The 22212-nt window shown below is 47.7% G+C and overlaps 1 protein-coding gene across 1 annotated transcript in view; it reads left to right on the forward strand.

Moving 5' to 3' along the window:
* Positions 1–22212, forward strand: part of TCEA3 (transcription elongation factor A3) — a 41550-nt gene that overhangs the window by 9506 nt on the left and 9832 nt on the right. Inside the window, exons 5-8 of the mRNA XM_008061810.2 lie at positions 8600–8662; positions 18361–18524; positions 18714–18770; positions 21662–21816. Of these exons, the coding sequence (XP_008060001.2) occupies positions 8600–8662; positions 18361–18524; positions 18714–18770; positions 21662–21816 (439 nt within the window). The remainder of the gene's footprint in view (positions 1–8599; positions 8663–18360; positions 18525–18713; positions 18771–21661; positions 21817–22212) is intronic.

The raw sequence follows: 22212 nt of genomic DNA on the forward strand, positions 1-22212 counted from the left end.
CAAGTTTCCCAGGTGGGTCTCGAACCCGCGGGCTCAGGCAATCCACTCACCTTGGCCTCCCAAAGCGGGGTTACAGGCTGAGCCAACGAGCCCGGCTACTTTGGTTTTTAAAAATTAAGAGAAAAAAAACCCAGAGGGCAACCAAGCCAACATCTTGTGAAGTCATATTGTGAGGGCTAAACTTTTCAAGTGAATCTTTCATTGGAAAGAGACATACGAATGAAAATCTTTGAATCGCTCCAAAGTGCCTATCTTGTACAAATTGAAACACATCTATCTCAAACTGATACGGATTTTTCAGGTCAGCCTGGGCTTCAAGAGTGTCAGCTTCAATGGGTTGGCCAGCCGAGCCCCAGAGAGGGTCAGCTTGAGGAGCTGGTAAGCCTAGCCCCAGAAGTGTTGGCTCTAATGGGTTGGCTGGCGAGCTAAGCCCAGAGAGTGTTGCTGATTCGGTGGGCCGATAAGCCTCGCCCCTGGAGTGTCTCAGCTTCGGAGTCTCGCCTTCTTCCAGCGGCTCTCCCAGTTCTGCCCGCTCAGAGGACTGGCAAGTCAGCCCCCGGGGTACACGACTCTTCAGCTCTGATGATCTGCAGCTCTTCAGGTTGGGGTTCTTGTCTCATGCCCAGGAGGAATGAGCGACATGGACAGGAAAGTGAGAAAGCAGGATTTATTGAGAGGACAGAAAAGCTCCCACAGTGGAAGGGGACCTGGGGGGATTGCCCAGAATTTTTTTTATTATTATACAGTTGTGGGGTACAAGTGAAGATAGTAGGCTACACGCAGGTGAAGTTTGGGCTCTAACTGGCCCTCCGTCCCCCTGGTAGTGGACCAGGTACCCTGTGTGTCATTACATACCTCCCCTCCTCCCTCCCTCTCTCCCCTAGCAGTACACTGTGACTGCTGATCCCACCCTTGTGTTCATGTGACTGGTGTTCAGGGCCCACTTATGAGTGAGAATATGCAGTATTCAGTTCTTTGTTTCTGTGATAGATCATTTAGTATGATGGTCTCCAACTCCATCCAAATTGCTGTGAAGTTCATGATGTTGTTCTTTATGGCTGCATAATACTCCAGTGTGTATATGTACCACATTTTCTTTATCCAATTCACTTTCAATGGGTAGCAGGTTTGGTTCCATGTTTTTGCTATTGTGAATAGTGTGGCAATAAACGTGTGTGTGTGCAGGTGTGTTTTTAGCAGAGCAATTTATGTTCCTCTGGGTATAATCTCAAAAGAGGGATTGCTATATTGTATGGAAGATCAGTTTTTAGATCTTTTAGGAATTACCACTCTGTTTTTGTTTTTTGTGTTTTTTTTTTGAGTTGGAGTCTCACTCTGTCGCCCAGACTGGAGTGCAGTGGCTGCTCCTGGCCACCGCAGCCTCGACCTGCTGGGCTCCGGTGATCCTTCCGCCTCAGCCTTCTGAGTAGCCGGAATTACAGGCACACGCTACCACTCCAGGCTAATTTTTTTGATTTTATTGTAGAGATGAGGTCTCTCCTGCCCAGACGGGTCTCGAACCCGCGGGCTGGGGCAATCTACTCACCTCAGCCTCCCAAAGGTGCAGGATTACAGGCTGAGCCACCAAGCCCGGCTTACCACACTGTTTTTCATAGATGCTGAACTAGCTTGCATTTCCACCGTGTAGAAGTGTTCCCTTTTCTCCACATCTGCACCTGCATTTGTTGTTTTTGACATATTAATGTTGGTCCTCCTTACTAGAGTTAGGTGGTACCTCATCGTAGTTTTGGTTCGCATTTCTCTGATGATTAGTGAGGCTGAGCATTTTTTCATGTGTCGGCTGGCTGCTTGTATGTTGTCCTTTGAGCAGTGTCTGTTCATATCCTTTGCCTACTTTTTAATGGGGTTGTTTGTTTTTTTCTTTCACTTTTGAGTTCCTTTTAGATCCTGGATGTTAGGCCTTTGTCAGATGCATAATTTGCAAATATGTTTTCTCATTCTGTGGGTTGTCTCTTTACTCTCTTGATGGTTTCTTTTACTGTGCAAAAGCTTTTCAGATTGATGAGGCCCCACTTGTCTATCTTAGCTTTTATGGCATTTGCTTTTGGGGACTTGGTCAAGAATTCATTGTCTTCTCCCATGTGCATAAGGGTGTTTCCTACATTTTCTTCTAGGATTCTTACAGTTTGAGATTTTACATTTAGGTCTTTGATCCATTTTGCAATGATTTCTGTATATGGTGATAGGTAGGGGGTCAGTTTCATTCTTCTGCATGTGGTTAGCCAGTTTTCCCAGCACCATTTGCAAAGTATGGTCTCCTTTTCCCAATGATTGTTATTGGTGGCTTTGTCGAAGATGAGTTGGTTGAGAGACTGTGTTTTTTTTGTTTTTTTTGTTTTTATTTGTTTGTTTGTTTGTTTTTTTGAGTTGGAGTCTCACTCTGTCACCCAGACTGGAGTGCAGTGGCCACTCCCGGCCACCGCAGCCTTAACCTGCTGGGCTCCGGCAATCCTTCCACCTCAGCCTTCCAAGTAGCTGGAATTACAGGCATGCGCTACCATGCCCGGCTGATTTTTTGATTTATTGTAGAGATGAGGTCTTGCCAAGTTGCCCAGGCGGGTCTCGAACCCGCGGGCTCAGGCAATCCACTCACCTCAGCCTCCCAAAGTGCTGGGATTATAGGCTGAGCCACCGAGTCCGGCTGAGACCGTGTTTTTACTTTCAGAATCTCTGTCCTGTTCTGTTGGTGTATGTGCCTATTCCTATACCAATACTATGCTATCTTGGTTACTTTAGCCTTGTGATAAAGTTTAAAGTCTGGAAGTGTGATAACTCCAGGTGTGTTCCTTTTGCTAAGGATTGTTTTGGCTATTTGTGCTCTTTTTTGTTCCCATATGAATTTCTGTATTGTCATTTCCAGGCCTGTGAAAAATGATGTTGGCAATTTGATAGGCGTTGCACTGAATCTGTAGATTGCCTTGGGCAGGATGGACATCTTGACAGTAGTGATTCTTTCAATTCTTGAGCATGGGATGTTTTTTACATTTGTGTGATCCTTGATTTCTTTGAGCAGCATTTTGTAGTTCTCGTTATAACGATCTTTTTTTCCCCTGGTTAGATGGATGCCAAGGTATTTCATTTTTTTTGTGGTTATTGTGAATGGGATAGTGCTTTTTATTTGGTTCTCTACCTGCTTGTTGCTGGTGTATAGAAACACAACTGCCTTTTTCACGTTGATTTTGTACCCTAAGACTTTACTAAAGTTGTTTATCAGTGGGAGGAGGCTTTGACAGACTCCCTAGGGTTTTCTAGGTTAACTTCCTCTTTTCCTATTTGAATACCCCTGATTTCCTTCTCTTGCCTAATTGCTCGGGCTAGGACTCCAGCACTAGCCAGAGGGGTAAGAATGGGCCCTTGTCTTGTTCCAGTTCTTAGGGGGATTGCTTCCCACTTCTGCCCATTGAGCAAAATGTTGGCTGTGGGTTTATCATAGATGGCTCTTACTGTTGTGAAGAATGTTCCTTCTATGCCTAGGTGCTCAAGGGTTTTTAATAAAGAAGGGATGCTGGATTTTGTCAAATGCTTTTTTCTGCATCTCATGAGATAATCATGTGATTCTTGGTTTCATATCTGTCAATGTGCTGAATTATGTTTGTGGTCTTGCAAATGTTGAACTAGCCCTGCATTCTGGGAATGAAACCCACCTGGTCATGATGGAGGATCCTTGAGATGTGTTGTTGGATAAGAGATTTCTTTTAAAGGCCTACAAAGACAATAAGTGTGGGAGAGGTGACAAATAGAAAGCAGAACGCCAGGTTCTGGGCTGAACTTGATCATTTGCTCACATCTTCCATGTCTGAGACTCCGTATTGTGGCCTGAAAAATGGACATTATCTCAGATTTTTCTCCTTAAAAATAACATGTTTTATTTGTAATATACTTTAATTATATTTGTTGATTTAATTTAACTATTTTGTATTACATTATTTTATTATACAGGTAATGACTTGCTCTTTGTAGGAAGCTTTACAAATACAAACAGGTCGCTCATACCTGTACTCCCTGTACTTTGGGAGGCTAAGGTGGGAGAATTGCTTGAGCCCAGGAGTTCAAGACTAGCCTGGGCAACATAGAGAGATCTCAACTCTACAGAAAAATTTAAAAGTAGCTGGGCATGGTTGCTCACACATGTAGTCTCAGTTACTTGGAAGACTGAGGTGGGAAGATCACTTGAACAGTGAGCTATGATCATGCTTAGACAACAGAGCAATACCCTGTCTCAAAAATAAATAAATAAATACAAATATAAATATGAAGATTAAAAATCATGTTATCTGGAAACAAGCACTCAGTATATAATTGTGTCTATCTATACATTATATATTGTATGTGTATATAGAAAGTATATATATATATTTACATATATATATCTTTCTAGACTGTTTCCTATGCATCACTATCTATAAAGTACTTATTTGTTCTAATAAAATGGAATTACTCTCTGCATATTATTTTGTGACCTTTTCACATACATCTGTTTATCCATGTTCATAGTGAGTCGTGTTTAGCATAAAAAATTTAGAAAATCAAACACAAGAAGAAAAATAACGGAAATAACTATTGTTAACGTTTTGATGTATAACTTTCTAGTCTTTTAAAAACCTATATATGTGCTTTTGTATTTTCTCAATAAAATTTGAAGTGCACTATATGTTTTCCTGGGACACAAGAATGTTATGCGGGTCACTTTTCACAGTCATGGAGCTCTGAGATGGAGTTGTCACTGGAACTGAGCAAGAGCGGGGCAGTGTCTCCTATTCTTCTGGGAGAAGTGAGTCCTAGTTCAGCTCAATTGATGAACTTCCTTTCTTTTTGGTTTTCTTAGTGGTAACTCATTGTACAAACACTATAACCACATTAGAGATATTTAAAATAAGAATGTAATATATTTGTGCACATCTGATAAAATGAAGCCTCTTTTATTTCTCTTCCCTCCCAGACCTGCTCTACCTATATGAAGGGGGATCTCCCCCCAAACAGCCCAGAATTATCTTTTTGGAGGGTGAGCCCCTTGTTGTACAGGCTTCCCCTGCTAGGTAAGTGTTCTAGGAACCCATCAGCATCAGGGTACCAGCTAATGTTGTTGTGAGAGGCTGTGTTTGGCTTCAGTGAATTTTTTTGGAGATGCTTTCAACATGTTTGCCCATTTCATGATGGGTGATTTACGAGCGCATCTGTCCACACCGTGCTGAGTGTTCAGCAGTTTTTGACCAAAAACAGCATGACCCCCGTGCTCCCTCCTCCCTGTTCTCCCATTCTCACTCTGAGTACCTTTTTTTTTTCCCCTGGATGAAAAAAGTCCTCAAAGGGACACGTTGTGCTGATGTGGAAGAGGAAAAGAAAAAAACAAAACAAAAAAACAGCAGAAGCACTAAAAGATCTAGAAATCGACAAGTTCAAAAACTGTTTTGAGCAGTGGAAAAAGCATCTCGATAGATACATTGCACCAGACAGAGAGTACTTTCAAGGTGATTGAAGTTTAAACATGTAAGAATAAATACATAATTTTTAATAAATCAATTCTGGGTTTTTTGGGTCCCCCCTCTTGTATACATAAATTTTCTATCCCTCTAGGCAGAGTAAATACAAACTATTATGTATCTTTTTTATTCACATTGCCATTGTAGTCTAAGCAATTTTTTTCATACTCTGAATAGTTCTCATAATGATCATTTGCAGACTATTTTTGACTTCTTCTTAAAAAATAAATAAAATAAAAAAGATTAGCTGGGCATGGTGTCCCATGCTTGTAGTCCCAGCTACTCGGGAGGTTGAGGTAGGAAGATAGCTTGAGCCCTGGAGTTCCAGGTTGCAGTAAGCCAGGATTGCGCCGCTGCACTCCATCTTGGGCAACAGAGCGAGACCCCCTCCCACCTCAAAAAAGGAAAGAAAAATAAGAAAAACAACTAGGAAGGGCCAGAAAGTTCTCTGGGGTGGGGGCTCGTGTCTTCTCTCTCTCACTGCAGGAATTCTGGCTTCCAGCTCCAGTCTTTACTTGTCCATGCCCCAGAGGGACTAGGGAGGAATCCCATAGGGCAGCGGTCCCCAGCCTTTTTGGCATCAGAGACCGGATTCGGATCGGGCAGGGGGTTGGGGGGATCATCAGGCATTATATTCTCATAAGGAGCGCAGTCTGATCCCTCGCATGCGCAGTTCACAATAGGGCTCGCGCTCCTAAGGGAATCTAATGCAGGTGCTGATCTGACAGGAGGCGGGGCTTGATTCCCCGCTGCTCACCTCCTGCTGTTCCTAATAGGTTCCTAAGAGGCCACAGATCCGTAGCCGGGGGATGGGGACCCCTGCCAAAGAGGAACTCCCAGGGCCTGGTGTGGGTGTGGAGGGACATGTGAATGAAGGCCTCTCTTCTCTGCATGTGGCTGGTGGAGGGCTGCTCCTGGGTGATTAGTTAATGACCAGCACTTCCAGCCAGCCTGGTTGGTGAGAATTCCCTGAGGCAGAGGCCCTGCGGAGTTTGCAAGAGGAAGCCCTTGTGTCCTTGGGCACTGAGAAAGTGAGTGCCCATGGGGAAATGGGCTCAGTACAGACAAATCTGCACTTGTGGAATTTACAAGCGGAGGGTGTGTCAGACAAATATAAGCAGATTATACAGTATGTTAGAAGGTGAAACATGCTATGAAATTAAAAAGAGAAGGGCCTGTAGTCCCAGCTACTTGGGAGGCTGAGGCAGGAGAACTGCTTGAGGGGTGGGAGGCAAGGCTGAGTGAGCTATGATCATGCCCCTGCACTACACCTGGGCGACAGAGACTTTGGCTCTTAAAACAAATTTTTTTTCTTTTTGAGAGAGAGCAGGGTAAGCGAAATGAGGAATGGGAGTTGCAATTTACGGATTAATTTTATAAAATCAATGAAAGGAAAAACTACATTATATATCATAAAAAGAGTGTAGCTACATGCATTTTGGAAAATGGGTAGCCAGGCGTGGTAGCGCGCACCTGTTGTTCTGGCTACTTGGAAGGCTGAGGTGGAAGGATCACCTGAGCCCAGCAGGTCGACACCGGGGTGGCTGTCACTGTGCCACTGCACTCCAGCCTGGGCAACAGAGTGAACTCCAACTCAAAAAAAAAAAAAGAAAAGAAAAGAAAAGAAAAATGGGAAACCAGGTGCAGTGGCTCACGCCTGTAATCCCAGCACTCTGGGTGGCGAAGGTGAGAGGATTGCCTGAACCCACGGGTTTGAAACCCACCTGGGCAACATGGTGAGACCTAGTCTCTACAATTAAAAAAAGTTGTACCGCTCAGTGGCTCAGCCTGTAATCCTAGTACTTTGGGAGGCTGAAGCGAGTGGATTGTCTGAGCCCACGGGTTCAAGATCTGCCCGGGCAACTTGGCGAGACCTCATCTCTACAATAAATTTTAAAATGTTTTAAATTAAAAATAAATAAATAAGCCGGGTATGGTGACACGTGCCTGTGGTTCTAGCTACTTGGAAGGCTGAGGCAGAAGGATTGCTTGAGCCCAGCAGGTCGAGGCTGCGGTGGCCACGAGAGTGCCACTGCACGCCAGCCTGGGCAATAGAGTAAGACTCTGATGCAAATAAATAAATAAATAAATAGAGTAAGACTCTGATGCAAATAAATAAATAAATAAATAAAAAGAAAGAAAGAAAGAAAAATGGGGGGAAACATCACCCTTAACCTTGTCACCCTCACATAACAGTGGTTAGCATTTGGGTGTATTTTCTTTCTGTTTTTCATCCTGGGCATTGGTTTTCTTGCATGATGTGAGGCACAGTACACATCTGATTTTGTTCCCTACTGTTTCACTTGCTATTTTAACCCAGCTTTTCTGTCTCCGAGGCCTTGTTCTCTCCTCCTCCTGAAGTGCCTGCTAGAGAGGCTGAAGCTAACCCCTTCGTCTTTCTGATTTCAGATGAGTATAGATAATTCCTGGAAACCAGTTTCCATGGATTCCAGCTAGCCAAGGCCTGCCTGACAGCAAGAAGGAGAGAAATCTGCTGATAATTAGTTATTAATAATGAATAATTAGGCCGGATGCAGTGGCTTTAGTCTGTAATCCTAGCACTTTGGGAGGTGAAGGTGAGAGGATTACAGGAGCCCAGGCGGTGGAGACCAGCCTGGGTAACTTAGCAAGACCTTGTCTCTACAGTAAATAAAAAAATTAGCCAGGTGTGGTGGCATGCACTACCTGGAAGACTGAAACGGAAAGATCGCCTGAGTCCAGCAGGTTGAGCCTGCGGTAGCCACGAAAGTGTCATACACTCCAGCCTGGGCGACAGGAGTGAGACTTCAACTCAAGAAAATAAAAAGAAAAAAGAATGAGTAATTACATGACATACACACATATCATATGTTGCATATACTAGGTGTCAGCAGATATTGGTTTCCTGTCTTTGCATTGCTGCTTCTGATGGAGAGTAGGTGAGGGTGGCCAGCCAGCACCACTGGATCTCCCTCATGCAGGCAGCTGTGGTCCAAGTGGGTTCCATACTCCTCAACCCAGCAGGCGCCTCTTAAGGTTGCTTTCTCCCCAGCCTTCTTGGTGATCAGTGATGATGCTAGCCTACAAGAGAGTCTCATCACCAATTTCTCTTCTTTCAGGAGAGACTCTGTGGACTCCAAGTCTTCTGCCACCTCCTCTCCAAAACGACCATCGATGGAAAGGTAAAGGAAGCCACAGCCTTCTCTATCCCAAATGTTCCATCCAGCCTGTGGCCCTTTCTCTGCTTTAATGGAGAAAACTTGAGGCAGGGGAAAGGAGAAAACTTCCTGCATTGTGTTGCCTCCAAATTCTAGGACACACACAGTAAGACTGAGTGGGCCCCCGAATCACAGGTGTGGCTCCTTTGCTGGGGTGGCTGGCCAGGTGCTGTTGCCCCAACACTGCCTAGGGAGCAGTCTCAAGGTGAGCTTGAACTCAGTGAGGACAGAGGTCTTGAAAACCTATACCTGGAGTGGGCTCTCTGTATTTAGACTGAACTAGTAAGGGTGTCTACCTAAAAGTAGCATAAATCATCAAGTCATTTATCTATCCAATCTTTATTGAGGGCCTACTATGTTCCAGGAACTGTTCTAGGTGCCAAGGTACTCTTCTTTGTTTCTTTTGAAATGTACAAAAGAAACAAAGACCCTTCCAGGCACGGGGTCTCTGTTCTAGTAGGGGAAAGCAGGTAATGTTTAGGAGGTGACAAGTGCTATGGAAAACAACACAGAGCGAAGGGGGTTGAGGAGGATGTCCATGGGGTGGTTAGAAAAAGCCGCACAGAGGAAGTGACCTTTGGGCGATGCTTTAAAGAGTTACCCAAGCAAACACTGGGGTCACTGCAAACCAAGAGCCCTGAGGTGGAAATGTGCCTGGCAGTCAGGAACAGTGGGATGGCCATATGAAGTGATGGGAGTGTTGGGGAGTGAGTGAAACATGAGCACCGGAGGGTGATGAGCACCAGAATGATATGGCCAAGTTTATTAGAACCGCTTTGGCTGCCATGCTGGGATTCGGATGCAGAGAGACCAGCCAGGATGCTACTGGGATAGTCTGGGTGGTGGCGATAGAAGTGGGGAGATGGGATGGACTTGGGATATATTTTGAAGGGACAGCTGACAGGATTTCCTGACAGATTGGATGTGGGGTATGAGAGAAAAAAAAGGAGTCAAGGATGATTCCAAGATTTTCCACTTAGGCATCTGCAAGGATGACGTTGCCATCCATTGGTATGAGAAAGATCACGCTTATGTAAATTAGGCTTGGGATAGAATATCGAGAGTTCAGGTTTGGATGTGTTGGATTTGAGGTATGTGTTAGTCATTCAGGTGGACAAGTAGACTATGCAGTTGGATTATATGAGGCTGGAATTGAAGAAGAAAGTCTGGGCTGGAAATATAAATTGCAGAGTCATTAGCATGTATCTGGCACCTAAAGAACCTGTATGAGATCACCAAGGAGAAACTGTGAGCAAAGTGGGTGTGAAGTGTGATCCAGGAGGGAGGCCTGGGGTCAGAGCAGGAGAGACAGGGCTGGGAAGAACAGAGCAGGCCGACTAATGGTCTAGCAGGAGAGCAAGGCAAATGATTAGGTCCAGGGGCCATATTGGATTCTGGGGCACCCTGGTGGGATGGCAGGGGTGTTGTCTTCTGGGAGAATGTGTGTGGAAGCTGTCAAGTTATTTTAAGCCTAATGTACCAATCAGACTGCCCTTGGGAGAGGGGGGAAGTCAGGAAGGGAGGCAAAAAAAAAAAAAAAAAGACTGCCATTGGTAGTCTTCCTTCCATTCATTCATTCACTCATTTGGCACACACATCTGGTGAGCCCCTCCTTGCAAACTCAACATCCTCCAGAGGTCAAGGGCACATGCACACACTGGGTGGAGACCATGGCAAACGAGAGAGTATGAGCCTGTTTGAAGGGGGCAGCTGTTGTTGCTTTATAAAAACCTGGGCCAAGCTGGGCTCAGTGGCTCAGCCTGTAATCCTGCGCATTTGGGAGGCTGAGGTGAGTGGGTTGACTGAGCCCGCAGATTCAAGACCCACCTGAGCAACTTGGCGAGACCTCATCTCTACAATAAATCAAAAATTAGCCGGGCGTGGTAGCGCGCCTGTAGTTTTGGCTACTTGGAAGGCTAAGGCGGAAGGATCGTGGGAGCCCAGCAGGGCAAGGCTGCGATGGCCGGGAGCGGCCACTGTACTCCAGTCTGGGCGACAGAGTGAGACTCCAACTCAAAAAAAAAAACCAAAAAAAAAACAACAACATGGGCTCAGTGTGCCATGTCTTCCCAATTTTTATTTTTTTAGTTTTTAAAAATTTATTTATTTATTTATTTGAGTCGGAGTCTCACTCTGTTACCCAGACTGGAGTGCAGTGGCACACTCAAGGCCACCACAGCCTCAATCTGCTGGGCTCAAGCGATCCTTCTTCCTCAGGCAGGGAAGAAAGTTGCACGTTATTAGCTGTCAACCTGGCTGTCAGAGTTGACGTTTGCCGGTGCCATGACTGAAATGCCCTCGAGGTGGCGCGCAGGAGCAGCGAGCTGGGCCTCCTGAAGCCCCGGCTCACACCTGGGACAGGATTTTCTAAGAGCAGGCACAGGTACCTCCCGGGAGCAGAAGGAAGCCATTGATAAACCCACCGCCCCCGCCAGCCCCACCCTGACTGATGCCCTCTCTGCCATCTGGTTCGGTTCCCAGTCGTGTGCATTGAAAGCAAAATGAGCGTGCCATGGCACCAGACACAAAAATTCAGCCAGCCAACCCCTAGCCAAGCAGGAGAGACTGGGGCTGGGTGTGCCCAGCCAGGATGGTGAGAAGAAATACTCCAAGCAGCTTAGCCTTGCTCAGGTTGGAGAGCTCTGGAAAACTCTCTTTTAGAGACACAGTGAGGTGTGTTGAAAAGAATTTGGAGCCGGGCTCGGTGGCTCAGCCTGTAATCGCGCGCCTTTGGGAGGCTGAGGTGAGTGGATTGCCTGAGCCCGCGGGTTCGAGACCCGCCTGGGCAGATGAGCCCTCATCTCTACAATAAAATCAAAAAATTAGCCGGGCGTGGTAGCGCGTGCCTGTAATTCTGGCTACTCGGAAGGCTGAGGCGGAAGGATCGCCGGAGCCCAGCAGGTCGAGGTGGCGGTGGCCAGGAGCAGCTGCTGCACTCCAGTCTGGGCGACAGAGTGGGACTCCAACTCAAAAAAAAAAAAAAAGAAAAGAAAATAATTTGGAAGGCAGATAGACCTAGGTTTGGTGGTCTGACTCTACCATTTGCCAGTGGATAATCTGGGACATATCAGTCCAGCTCTCTGAGCCTCAGTCTATTAATCTGGAAAATGGGGATAATTACAACTCCTTCTCAAGGTCATTGTGAGGATCAAATGAAGTAATAATCAAATGCCTAGCACTGTTCCCAAACTATATAAGTGCTCAATAAATGAATACTGCTTTTTATTAGTAATGGTATTCATATGCTGTGTGGTCATCCATGTAAGGCCTTCCCTGCCTAATAGCTTGACACCAGAATTTTCTTAGATGCTTTAATTTTTTCAGCAGCCCCATAAGATGGGTACTATTGTTAGTCCCATTTTACATGTGAGAAAACTGAGGCACCTAGGGGTTAAGGAACTCACCAAAGGTAACATGGCTAGATAAAGTCTTGGTATCAGGCTTTGAACCTGGGAGTCTAGCTTCAGAGCCTAGGTTCTTGAATATAGCACCTGAGTGTGGGGCATTCCAAAAATTACTGTTATTGCTATGTGTTAGGCCTCCTTCCAGGCGGCATCTATAGGCCCCCCTGGCGATTCTCCTGTGGTGAGTCATGCCACTGAGGTGTGAGGGGGCACACGGCTCAGGGAGACCCCATTCCAGTTGCAGGGGATGGGATTGGCACAGGTCACGGGGGCTGACAGGTGATGGCTCTGAGATCCTTCTCTTAAGCCCTGGGAGTGGGGCTGCTAATCTTCCAAGGAGAGCCTTCCTCCCCCACAGTTCAGCCCTGTTTGGACCCCCTGGATATGCCTTTCATCTCTTTCAGACCCTTAGTTCGTCATTCATTCGTTCAACAAAGATGCATCAAGTTTGCGCGAGAGCTCTGTTACAGATGCTGGAATGCAGTAGTGACAGGGCCCCTGTGCTGCTCTGGAACCTGCAATCTGGAGATGGAGGCGGACAGTGGTTACAAACATATACACAAGTCCATTCTAGACCTGGATAAGTGCTGTCGAGGAAGGAAACCAGGTGATGTGCTAGGGAGTTACAGGACAGGGCTGATCTGCCTCGGCCGAGGTGGTCAGGGAAGGCCTCCCTCAGCATGCGACATGTGGCTGAGACCCAGAGGAGGAAGAACATTCCAGGGGAAGGACCAGCCGGTGCAAAGCCACGGCGGTGGGCGGGATGGCTGTCTGAGGAACGGAAAAAAGCAGTGCCCCATGGCAGGGGTGGGGGTCATCAGGCCAGAAGCGGAAGAAGGGGCAGGGCTTTATGCAGAGGGACTGAGAGGCCTTGGTGAGGAGTTTGACTTTATGCTGGAAATTGGAAGCTGCTAGAGGCTCAGAAGTGGGGCAGTGCCTTGATCACCTATGAATTGTTGACAGGTCCCATTGGCTGCCGTGTGACAAATGGATGGTAAGGGAGGGCAAGAGGACAAGGGAAACCAGCTTTGGGGCTATTCGGACTGTACAGGCAAGGGCCCAGTGGCCAGGATCAGGCTTGGGGGCAGGGAGAACTGTTTGAGTGCGGGCAGCCCCCCCTAGTTCATACCCTCTCCAGCCTTTTCTCGTGCAAACCTTTCTCTCCTGCTGAACTCTGACTCCAGGAGAGAGCCAGTCGGACCTGGTTTCCCTGTCCTTCTGGCCTGCCGCCAGGCCACCCAGTTGTCAGGCAGAGTTGGGTAGAATGAAGGCTAAGCTCATCTAGGACAGTAAGTTTCAAACTGCGTTAAAAATAAGTAAATAAGTCAGGCGCAGTAGCTCATGCCTGTAATCCCAGCACTTTGGGAGGCGGAGGTGAGAGGATTTCCTGAGCTCAGGGGTTCGAGACCAGCCTTAGGCAACTTGGTGAGCCCTCGTCTCTACAATACATCAAAAAATTAGCCAGGTGCGGTGGCACATGCCTGTGATTCCAGCTACTTGGAAGGCTGTGGTAGAAGGATGGCCTGAACCCAGCAGGTCGAGGTTGCGGTGGCTGTGAGCGTGCCACTGTACTCCAACCTGAGCAATAAGAGACTCTGAATTAAAAAAAAAAAAAAGCAGAGCCTGCCATCCCAGCCCACCTCACCCATGTGGCCTCACAGAGACACCTTGGAGGAACTGCAAGGCTCCAGGAGACACAAACATCCCAGAGGTCCAGGAGTCTGTGGTAACAGTGGGGATCCAAGGTCAGGCCAAACAGCTAGAGTTGGGGGACAAGGAGGTCACCAGCAGAATCCACATTGAGGAATGCTCAGCAGGATGTTAAATGGGTTCTCTTGTACCCCAGGATTTTGATACTGGGAAGCCTGGGCTACTCAGTCAGCCTCACTCTCAGACACAGCTCCTTGGGCCTGAAAGGCTTTGTCCAGAAGCCCGGATCTTCTTCTTCCTGAAGGGAGGTAGTGCATCCATAGCCTGAAATTGAACCTGAGAAGGAGCTGCAGATCCGGCCCCAAGTCTGCCTGGTGTGGCTGCCAAGGCTGTGCACTGTGCAACTCTGGGAGGTATCCCGGTAACGATGCGACCAGTGCCCCCTGGCGTTGGGAAACACAGCAGCCCTTTGGGCCCTTACTGAGGTATGGTAAGACCCTGGAGTGGGTCTTAATTCGACTCCAGGGGAGAATTTTTTCAACTCTGGTGAGTAATTTTTTTCTGAGTAGAGGTGTAGGGACTGGCTGGCAGATCCTGAGGGGTTACTAGAAGAGGGGACAAGAAGAGTGAGAAGAGCAGAGGGTAAAGGCAGAGACTTCCCAACTGCTTGGCCCTTACCCCAAAAGTAGTGCAGAAACAGCCTCGGAAAGGAAGTTATGCAACTTCACTTCTCCAAGACTCCCTTCCCTCATCTGTGAAATGGGGCCAGCAATTCGTGACTGCCAGGGTTATCAAGAAGAATAAACAGGCTGGGCGTGGTGGCTCATGCCTGTAATCCCAGCAATTTGGGAGGCTGAGGTGAGAGAATCACTTGAACCCAGGAGTTTGAGACCAGCCTGGGCAACATAGCAAGACCATCTCTGCAAATAATAAAAAAATTAGCTGGGTGTGGTGGTGTTCACGTGTAGTCTTAGCTACTCAAGAGGCTGAGCCCAGGAGGTCGAGGCTGTGTTGAGCCATGGTCGTGCCACTGCACTCAAGTCTGGGCAACAGAGTAAGATCCCAACTCAAAAAAAAAGAAAAGAAGAAGAAGAAGAAGAAAAGAGGAGGAGAAGGAAGAGGAAGAGGAGAAGGAGAAATAGCAAACACAGGGTAAATGGTAGCTGTTGTTATCACCATCCTTAACAAGCCCAAATCTGGTCAGATTCTTTCTCTCCAACTCCCTCCCCCTCTACAATTTTCCTCACCCCTCAGGCTTCAGCTGCCCTGAGACCCTCAACATTGCCTGTGGACTTCCATGCTTTCGTGCATTTCTACCAAGAATACTTTTTCTGGTCAGGTGCAGTGGCTCACGCCTGTAATCCCAGCATTTTGGGAGGCCGAGGCAGGAGGACTGCTTGAGCCCAGGAGTTCGAGAACAGCCTGAGCAACATAGTGAGACATCACCTCTACAAAAAAAAATAAATCAGCCAGGCTGGTGGTACATGCCTGTAGTCCCAGCTATTCGGGAGGCTGAGGTGGAAAGATCACTCCAACCTGGGCAATAGCGTGAGTTCCCCCAACGCAAAAAAAATTTTTTTTCCCCATCAGCTCCTCTGAGTGGCCTCCTACTCTCTATCCCTTGCTGAACTCTTTGGACCAGATTACAGTGTAGCGTGACCCATTTGCCCGGTCAAGCCATGTGGTGAGGTGTGGCATCGTGCCACCAATTGGCACAGCCAGCCACAGGGATGCTGGATAATGCAGGTCCCTGCATCCCAACTCCCCCTTCACACCCGAAAGAGGCCAACAACAGTTGGAGTCTGAGCCTTGGCCTGGGATTTTTGGTTGTGTGTGTCAGCACTTCATTCTTTTTTCTTTTTTTTTTGAGTTGGAGTCTCACTCTGTCGCCCAGACTGGAGTGCAGTGGCCGCTCCTGGCCACCACAGCCTGCACCTGCTGGGCTCCGGCGATCCTTCCGCCTCAGCCTTCCAAGTACCTGGAACTACAGGCACGCGCTGCTACGCCTGGCTAATTTTTTGATTTATTGTAGAGATGAGGTCTCGCCTGCCCAGGCGGGTCTTAAACCCACGGGCTCAGGCAATCCCCTCACCTCAGCCTCCCAAAGGCGCGGGATTACAAGCTGAGCCACCGAGCCCGGCCATTCTTTTTTCTATGTTACTCTTTTTTATTGTGGTAAAACATATATAACAACCTTGCTACTTTAGTCTTTTATTTTTCAGCCTGAGAAAAATGAGATATTTTTTTCATTTCAAATGAATTAAGATTTACCAAATATACAAAACAAATTAGTTATCATTGCATAGTTCAGGCTTCCTGGCTACTCTTATTTATTGAACTTACTGTATAGATTTTTTTGGGGTGGCAAAATACACATCGCAGCAAATGTCCCATTTTAACAAATTTCAAGTATATAGTTCAGTAGCATGAAATACATTCACACTGTTGTGCAGCATCACTACCGTTTAGTTCCAGAATTTTGTTCATCTTCCCACACCGAAATTCCATATGTGTTAGACAATTACCCTCACCCCCTAACTCCTGGCAACCACCACTCTGCTTTCTATTTCTACAAATACAAGTACTCTAGGGACCGCATCTAAATGGGATCATACGGTGTTTGTCTTTTCGTGTCTGATTTATTCCACTTATCATCATGTCTTTAAAGTTCCTCCACATTGTGGCATGTGTCAGAATTCATCCCTTTTATGGCTGGAGAAGAGTCCATTATGTGAGCCAGGCACAGTGGGAGGCAGAAGACAGAGGACTGCCTGAGCCCAGGAGTTCAAGACCAGCCCGGGCAACTTTTATGGCTGGAGAAGAGTCCACTATGTGAGCCAGGCATTTTGGGAGGCAGAGGACAGAGGATTGCCTGAGCCCACGGGTTCGAGACCAACCCGGGGAACTTAATGATACCTCGTCTCTTAAAATAAACCAAAAAATTTAGCCGGGCGTAGTGGTGCACACCTGTGGTTCTAGCTACTTGGAAGGCTGAGGCAGAAGGCTCGCTTGAGCCCAGCAGGTCGAGCCTGCAGTGGCCATATGCGTGCCACTGCACTCTAGCCTGGATAACAGAGTGATACTCCAACTAAACAAACAAAAAAAAAACCCAAAATGAGATCATTATCATTCTTAGAGTTACCATATGTATCACAAAATTAAGAGCACAGATGTTGGAATCAGATAGACATGGGTTCAAATCTTGATGGTATATAACTTTGGGCAAATCTCAAGAGTATAACTCTAGGTTTGTTTCTTCGTCTGTAAATGGGAATAACGAGAGTGTTTACCTCCAGGGACTATTGTGAAGATTAAATTAGAACATGCTTGCTACATGCTGGCATAATTCTGGCACCTGGTAGAGCCACCCCTTCTAAATGGTGGTAGATACTCACTATTCAGTAGCCTGTAAGCTTCCTGAGGGAGAGAGCTTTGCTGACTGGTGTGCGTGATCCTCGGTTCCTGGCACAGAACCTGGAGGACAAGTGTCTAAAAAATATTTATTGGATGAGTGAAAGAATGGTTTATGTATTTATAAGAGCATACAGAGAGAGAGAGTAGCTAGCCCAGTGCATAGCTAATTGCAGTATCATTGCTGGTATTGTTATACTGTTCTATAACAAGGAAAGCACAGTGGCTGACCAAGAGTCTGAGACCAGAGTTCAACTGCCTCGGTTTGAATTCTGTCTCTCTTGGTTTGCTGATGTCTGACTTAACTCAAGCTCACCGTTTTTTTCCTCTTTTTTTTTGAGTCAAGTTTTCACTCTATCGCCTGAATTGGAGTGCAGTCACATAATCACGGTTCACCGCAGCCTTGACCTCCTGGACTCAGGCGATCCTCTTGCCTCAGCCTCCTGAGTAGCTGAAACTACAAGTGCATGCTACCACGCCAGGATGATTTTTCTGTTTTTTTGTAGAAACAGAGTCTTGCTTTGTTGCCCAGGCTGGTCTCAAACTCCTGGCCCCAAGTGATCCTCCGTCCTTGGCCTTCCAAAGTGCTGGAATTATAGGTGTGAGCCACTGTGCCCGGCAAGTGCACCTTTAAATACATCTTTCTCTATAATGCACTTTCAAATGCATCTCTCAAATGAGACTAAGAATAGCATCCATCTCAGCTGGGTGTGGTGGCTCATACCTGTAATCCCAGTACTTTGGGAGGTGGAGGCGAGAGGATTGCCTGAACCCAGGGGTTCAAACCAACCTGGGCACCTTGGCAAGACCTCGTCTCTACAATAAAACAAAACAAAACAAAAATTAGCCAGGCATGGTGGTGCATACCTATAGTTCCAGCTACATGGTAGGCTGAGGTGGAAGCACTGCCGAAGCCCAGCAGGTCAAGGCTGTGGTGGCCATGAGCATGCCACTGTGCTCCAGCCTGGGCGACAGAGTGAGACTCCAACTCAAAAATAAATAAATAAAAGTAAAGAATAGCTTTGATCTCATGGGGTTGTCATGAGGATTAAATGAGATGATCCACGTCAAATTCCTAAAGTCATACCTACCTCGTAGGGTGGTTATGAGAATTGAAGGAGATGGTCCATTGAGACATCTAGAATGGTGCTTAATAAAACTAATGTCAAAGTGTCCACTGCTGACTGTCATCCTCAGATCAAACAGCACCAGATCAAGAGCGGAGACCCCCAAAACACCCACCAGCCCATCGAGCCCCACGTTTGCCTCTTCCACCTGCCTCCTGGCGCCCTGCTATCTCACAGGGGACTCTGTCCGGGACAAGTGTGTGGAGATGCTGTCAGCAGCCCTGAAGGCGGATGGTGAGAGGCCTGGGCCAAGCCCAGGGGCGGGGAAGGGTGACTTTTCCCCAATCTTGCCAAGGGCAGGTGAGATGCAGTCTTTCTCAGGACCCTGGGGGTGGCACAGGAACAATTATCATCCCTGTACAAGCAGCCTTCGCTGTCAAGGTCATCTCTGTCTGATGCTTGTATTTCCTGGGTCTCTTTTAGATGACTACAAGGACTATGGAGTCAACTGCGACAAGATGGCGTCAGAAATTGAAGATCATATCCTTGAACCAGGCCTGGCAGCAGGCCTCCCAAGTGCAAGGGACCCAGGATGGCGAGGCAGGAGGGAAAGGGCTCTGGGAACAACCCCCCTGCTCTGCCCCTGACCCAGACAGAGCTCTTAATTCCAGCTAATATGTATTAGGAAGTTTTGTGCTTGCCAGCAAAACTTGAAAATGAGCAGTATCTCATTCAGTGCTGAGAACAATCCCATGGCAGGCTCCCTGATGTATCCAGTTTTATAGGTGAGGTAGCTGAGCTCAGAGAGGCTAAGTCACTTGCTAAAGGTCATACAGCTAACAGGAATGGCTGAGTTGGGATTTGAACCCAGAAAATGGAACTCTAGGGCTCAATGGCTGTGCTGGATGAGTGGTGTCATAATGTGCCTCAGTTGGTCAAATCACTACCTCCCAGATCAGAGCAGGCAGAGAGGACGGCTCCCTCTCTTCCATCCTCTAATGTTAACAGCTCCCATTGTTTACTCCCAAATCTGTACATGGCAGTGTGCTGGGCAACTGACATTTCTTAGCCTCTGTTAACTCACACACCAACGATCTCTGTGAGGCAGCAGCCGTTGTTCCCATTTTAGAGATGAGAAAACTGAAGCTCAGGAACTCCTGGGTATCAGAGCCAGACTGGGAACCTTGGTCTTTGGATTCCATGTACTGAACCCTTTCCATGTGCCCCACTCCCCCTCCTGTCAGCTGAAAGAGACCTTGTATAGACCAGGGAAGTGACACCCCCACTGATGTGGATTCATTGCACCAAAAGATTTTTGGCTTGGGAGAAAAAATCCCTCCCCACTGAATGGAAGCAGGAACTTCTTTTACTGGAGAAAAATGTTTGCGTGTCAGTGTTAAATGTTGAGGGAGGGGGACAAAATCAGGGGCCAGGGAGTCAACTGACATGAAACTGGGAGCGACCCTTCGGAGGCCTTCTGGGTTCTGCTCGGTGTGAGGTGGGGCCACCTGCTTCCATCTCCTGCCTGAGGCCCACCCCAACGTGCCAACACGTCTTCTGGCGGCTTCCAGGACAGAGCTCCCTTGCCAGCCTTTACTTGTCCGCTGACTGTCTCTCTTCTAAGGGAAAGGAAGTCAAAGCTGCGCCCAGCCCCTTCGCTCTTTGTTCTTAGCTGGGGCGAGGTCAGGGGAAGGATAAATCGGGGGCTTTACTGCTCTGTGTCCTAAAATAGATCTGTCCTCCTTGGAGCAGCCCTGTGTATACAGGGCAGCCATAGGCTCCTCTGAGGGTCGGCGACCCCCGGGTCTGCTCTCCACTTTGTCCTCTCCTGTGGTCTCAAGAAGTGAAGACAGAGTCAGGAGACTGGTAAAAGCATCACATATCAACACACTCCTGAACCCCGAATGGCACATTTTAAACACATTTTTGGCTTTCAAATGCATTGTGGCATATTCTTTGCTTCTCACACTTTTATTATACAAATAACATTCAAATGACAACAGAAAAAAAGAAATAATATCACCTTCTCTCCCACCACTTTGAGCAAGTCTTCTGTTTTCGTTTTTCCAGTCTCTTTCTGATGACTTTTCCCAGCAACAGCTTTGTCTGCCTGACTCTGCTTGGCTCAGGAGACCAAAATAAAATGAGGCTGTGTTCCCTGAGCTCCAGAGGGAAAGGGAGTGGGAGGCTCGGAAGCCTGCCTGGGGGAGAGGGAGGCCTGTCTGGGATGTAGTGTTTGGACAGAAGCTGACTGTGGTCGGTGGCCAGGGTCGACTTCCTGCCTGGTGAGTGGAGAGAACATTATCATCAGGAGGGCGTCTGGCTTCCAGCCCTGTCTCTGCCGGGAATTTGCCTTGTGACCTTGAGCAAGGGCTCGCATCCTTTCTAACCCTCAAGCGGCCTCATCTATTAATCGGAGGAGTAACTCTAACCGGCCACTCACAGTGTGGGTTCCATGGGATAGTGACAGGTATTACTAGAGGAAGGGGGCATGGGGGAAGGGAGCTCTGTGATCAAATATATTGGGAACATCAGATTAAACAAAGCGAGTGAACTGTTTCTGTATTGCAGTACTTCTTAAAACCTCAAACATGTGGCTTTTCATCTTTTCCTCTGGCATCTAGACTCACAACCTTTAAGGATCCTTCCAAACTAGAGGTTGTATTCACCACTGTCATCATCTTAACAGCCTGTAACGGCTGGGCGTGATGGCTCACGCCTGTGATCCAGCACTTTGGGAGGCCAAGGCAAGAAGATTGCTTGAGCCCAGGAGTTCAAGAATAGCCTAGGCAACATAGGAAGACCCATCTCTACAAAAAAATCAAAAAAGTAGCTGGGTGTGATGTTGCACTCTATAGTCCCAGTTACTTGGGAGGCTGAGGTGAGAGAATTGCCTGAGCCCAGGAAGTCGAGGCTGTGGTGAGCCATGGTCTTGCCACTGCGCTCCAGCCTGGGTGACATAGTGAGACCCCAACTCAAAAAAAAAAAAAAAAAACAGACTGCAAATGTTGAGCATTTGATATGTCCCAGACACCATGTTAGTACTGGCTTCATGTGGCTTGGCTCACTGAATACTTCAAACAGCCCTGTAGTTTATAAATAAGGAAACTGAGGCACAGAGAGTTCATGTTACCCACCTGAGGTCACACAAGTAGCTCAGGCAAACCCAGGGTGCCTCTTTCTGGGATCCCTGACACCGTCGTGCTTGTGCTCGCTGGGATCTGATGATCTGATCTTATCTCAGAGGCTGTTTCCTGTCTTGATACTTGGCTGACCCCAATGCCCGAGTGAGATCCTCACTTGGGGAGTCAGTGGTCACCTAGGTGCCCGACCCCTATAGGAGTCCCAGGGGAGGAAGAGATGGCCCTGGGGCTCCTTGGCTTCAGTGCCAGCCCCCCCGCCAGTGGTCAGCTAGCCCTTGACCACGTCACATATCTACCAAGAGCTCAAGAGCACAGACATGAAGTATCGGAACCGCGTGCGCAGCCGAATCAGCAACCTCAAGGACCCCAGGAACCCCGGCCTGAGGCGGAACGTGCTCGGTGGGGCCATCTCGGCGGGGCTTATTGCCAAGATGACGGCAGAGGTGAGCATGGGCCCTCTGCATGGCAGCGGGAGGTGGGGCTCCCAGCTTGGCCCAGGTCTGAGAGGCAGTAGCTCGTGACTCAACGGATGAGTAGGGAGCTTTTTCAATCAGAACCTCTCAGCCTCTCCACAGGGCTTCCAGACCATCAGGATGGAGAACACAGCTAATACATGTTAAGTGTTGGGCCGAATGCTTTAAGCACATAGGCCACTGCGGGTTCGAGACCCGCCCAAGCAACTTGGTGAGCCCTCAACTCTACAATAAAACCAAAAATTAGCCGGGCGTGGTAGCGCATGCCTGTAGTTCCAGCTGCTTGGAAGGCTGAGGTGGAAGGATTGCCGGAGCCCAGCAGGGCGAGGCTGCGGTGGCCAGGAGCGGCCACTGCACTCCAGTCGA

The sequence above is a fragment of the Carlito syrichta genome, unplaced genomic scaffold (assembly GCF_000164805.1).
Source record: "Carlito syrichta isolate Samal-C Ts95f unplaced genomic scaffold, Tarsius_syrichta-2.0.1 Scaffold305620, whole genome shotgun sequence".
NCBI classification, from domain to species: Eukaryota; Metazoa; Chordata; class Mammalia; order Primates; family Tarsiidae; genus Carlito; species Carlito syrichta.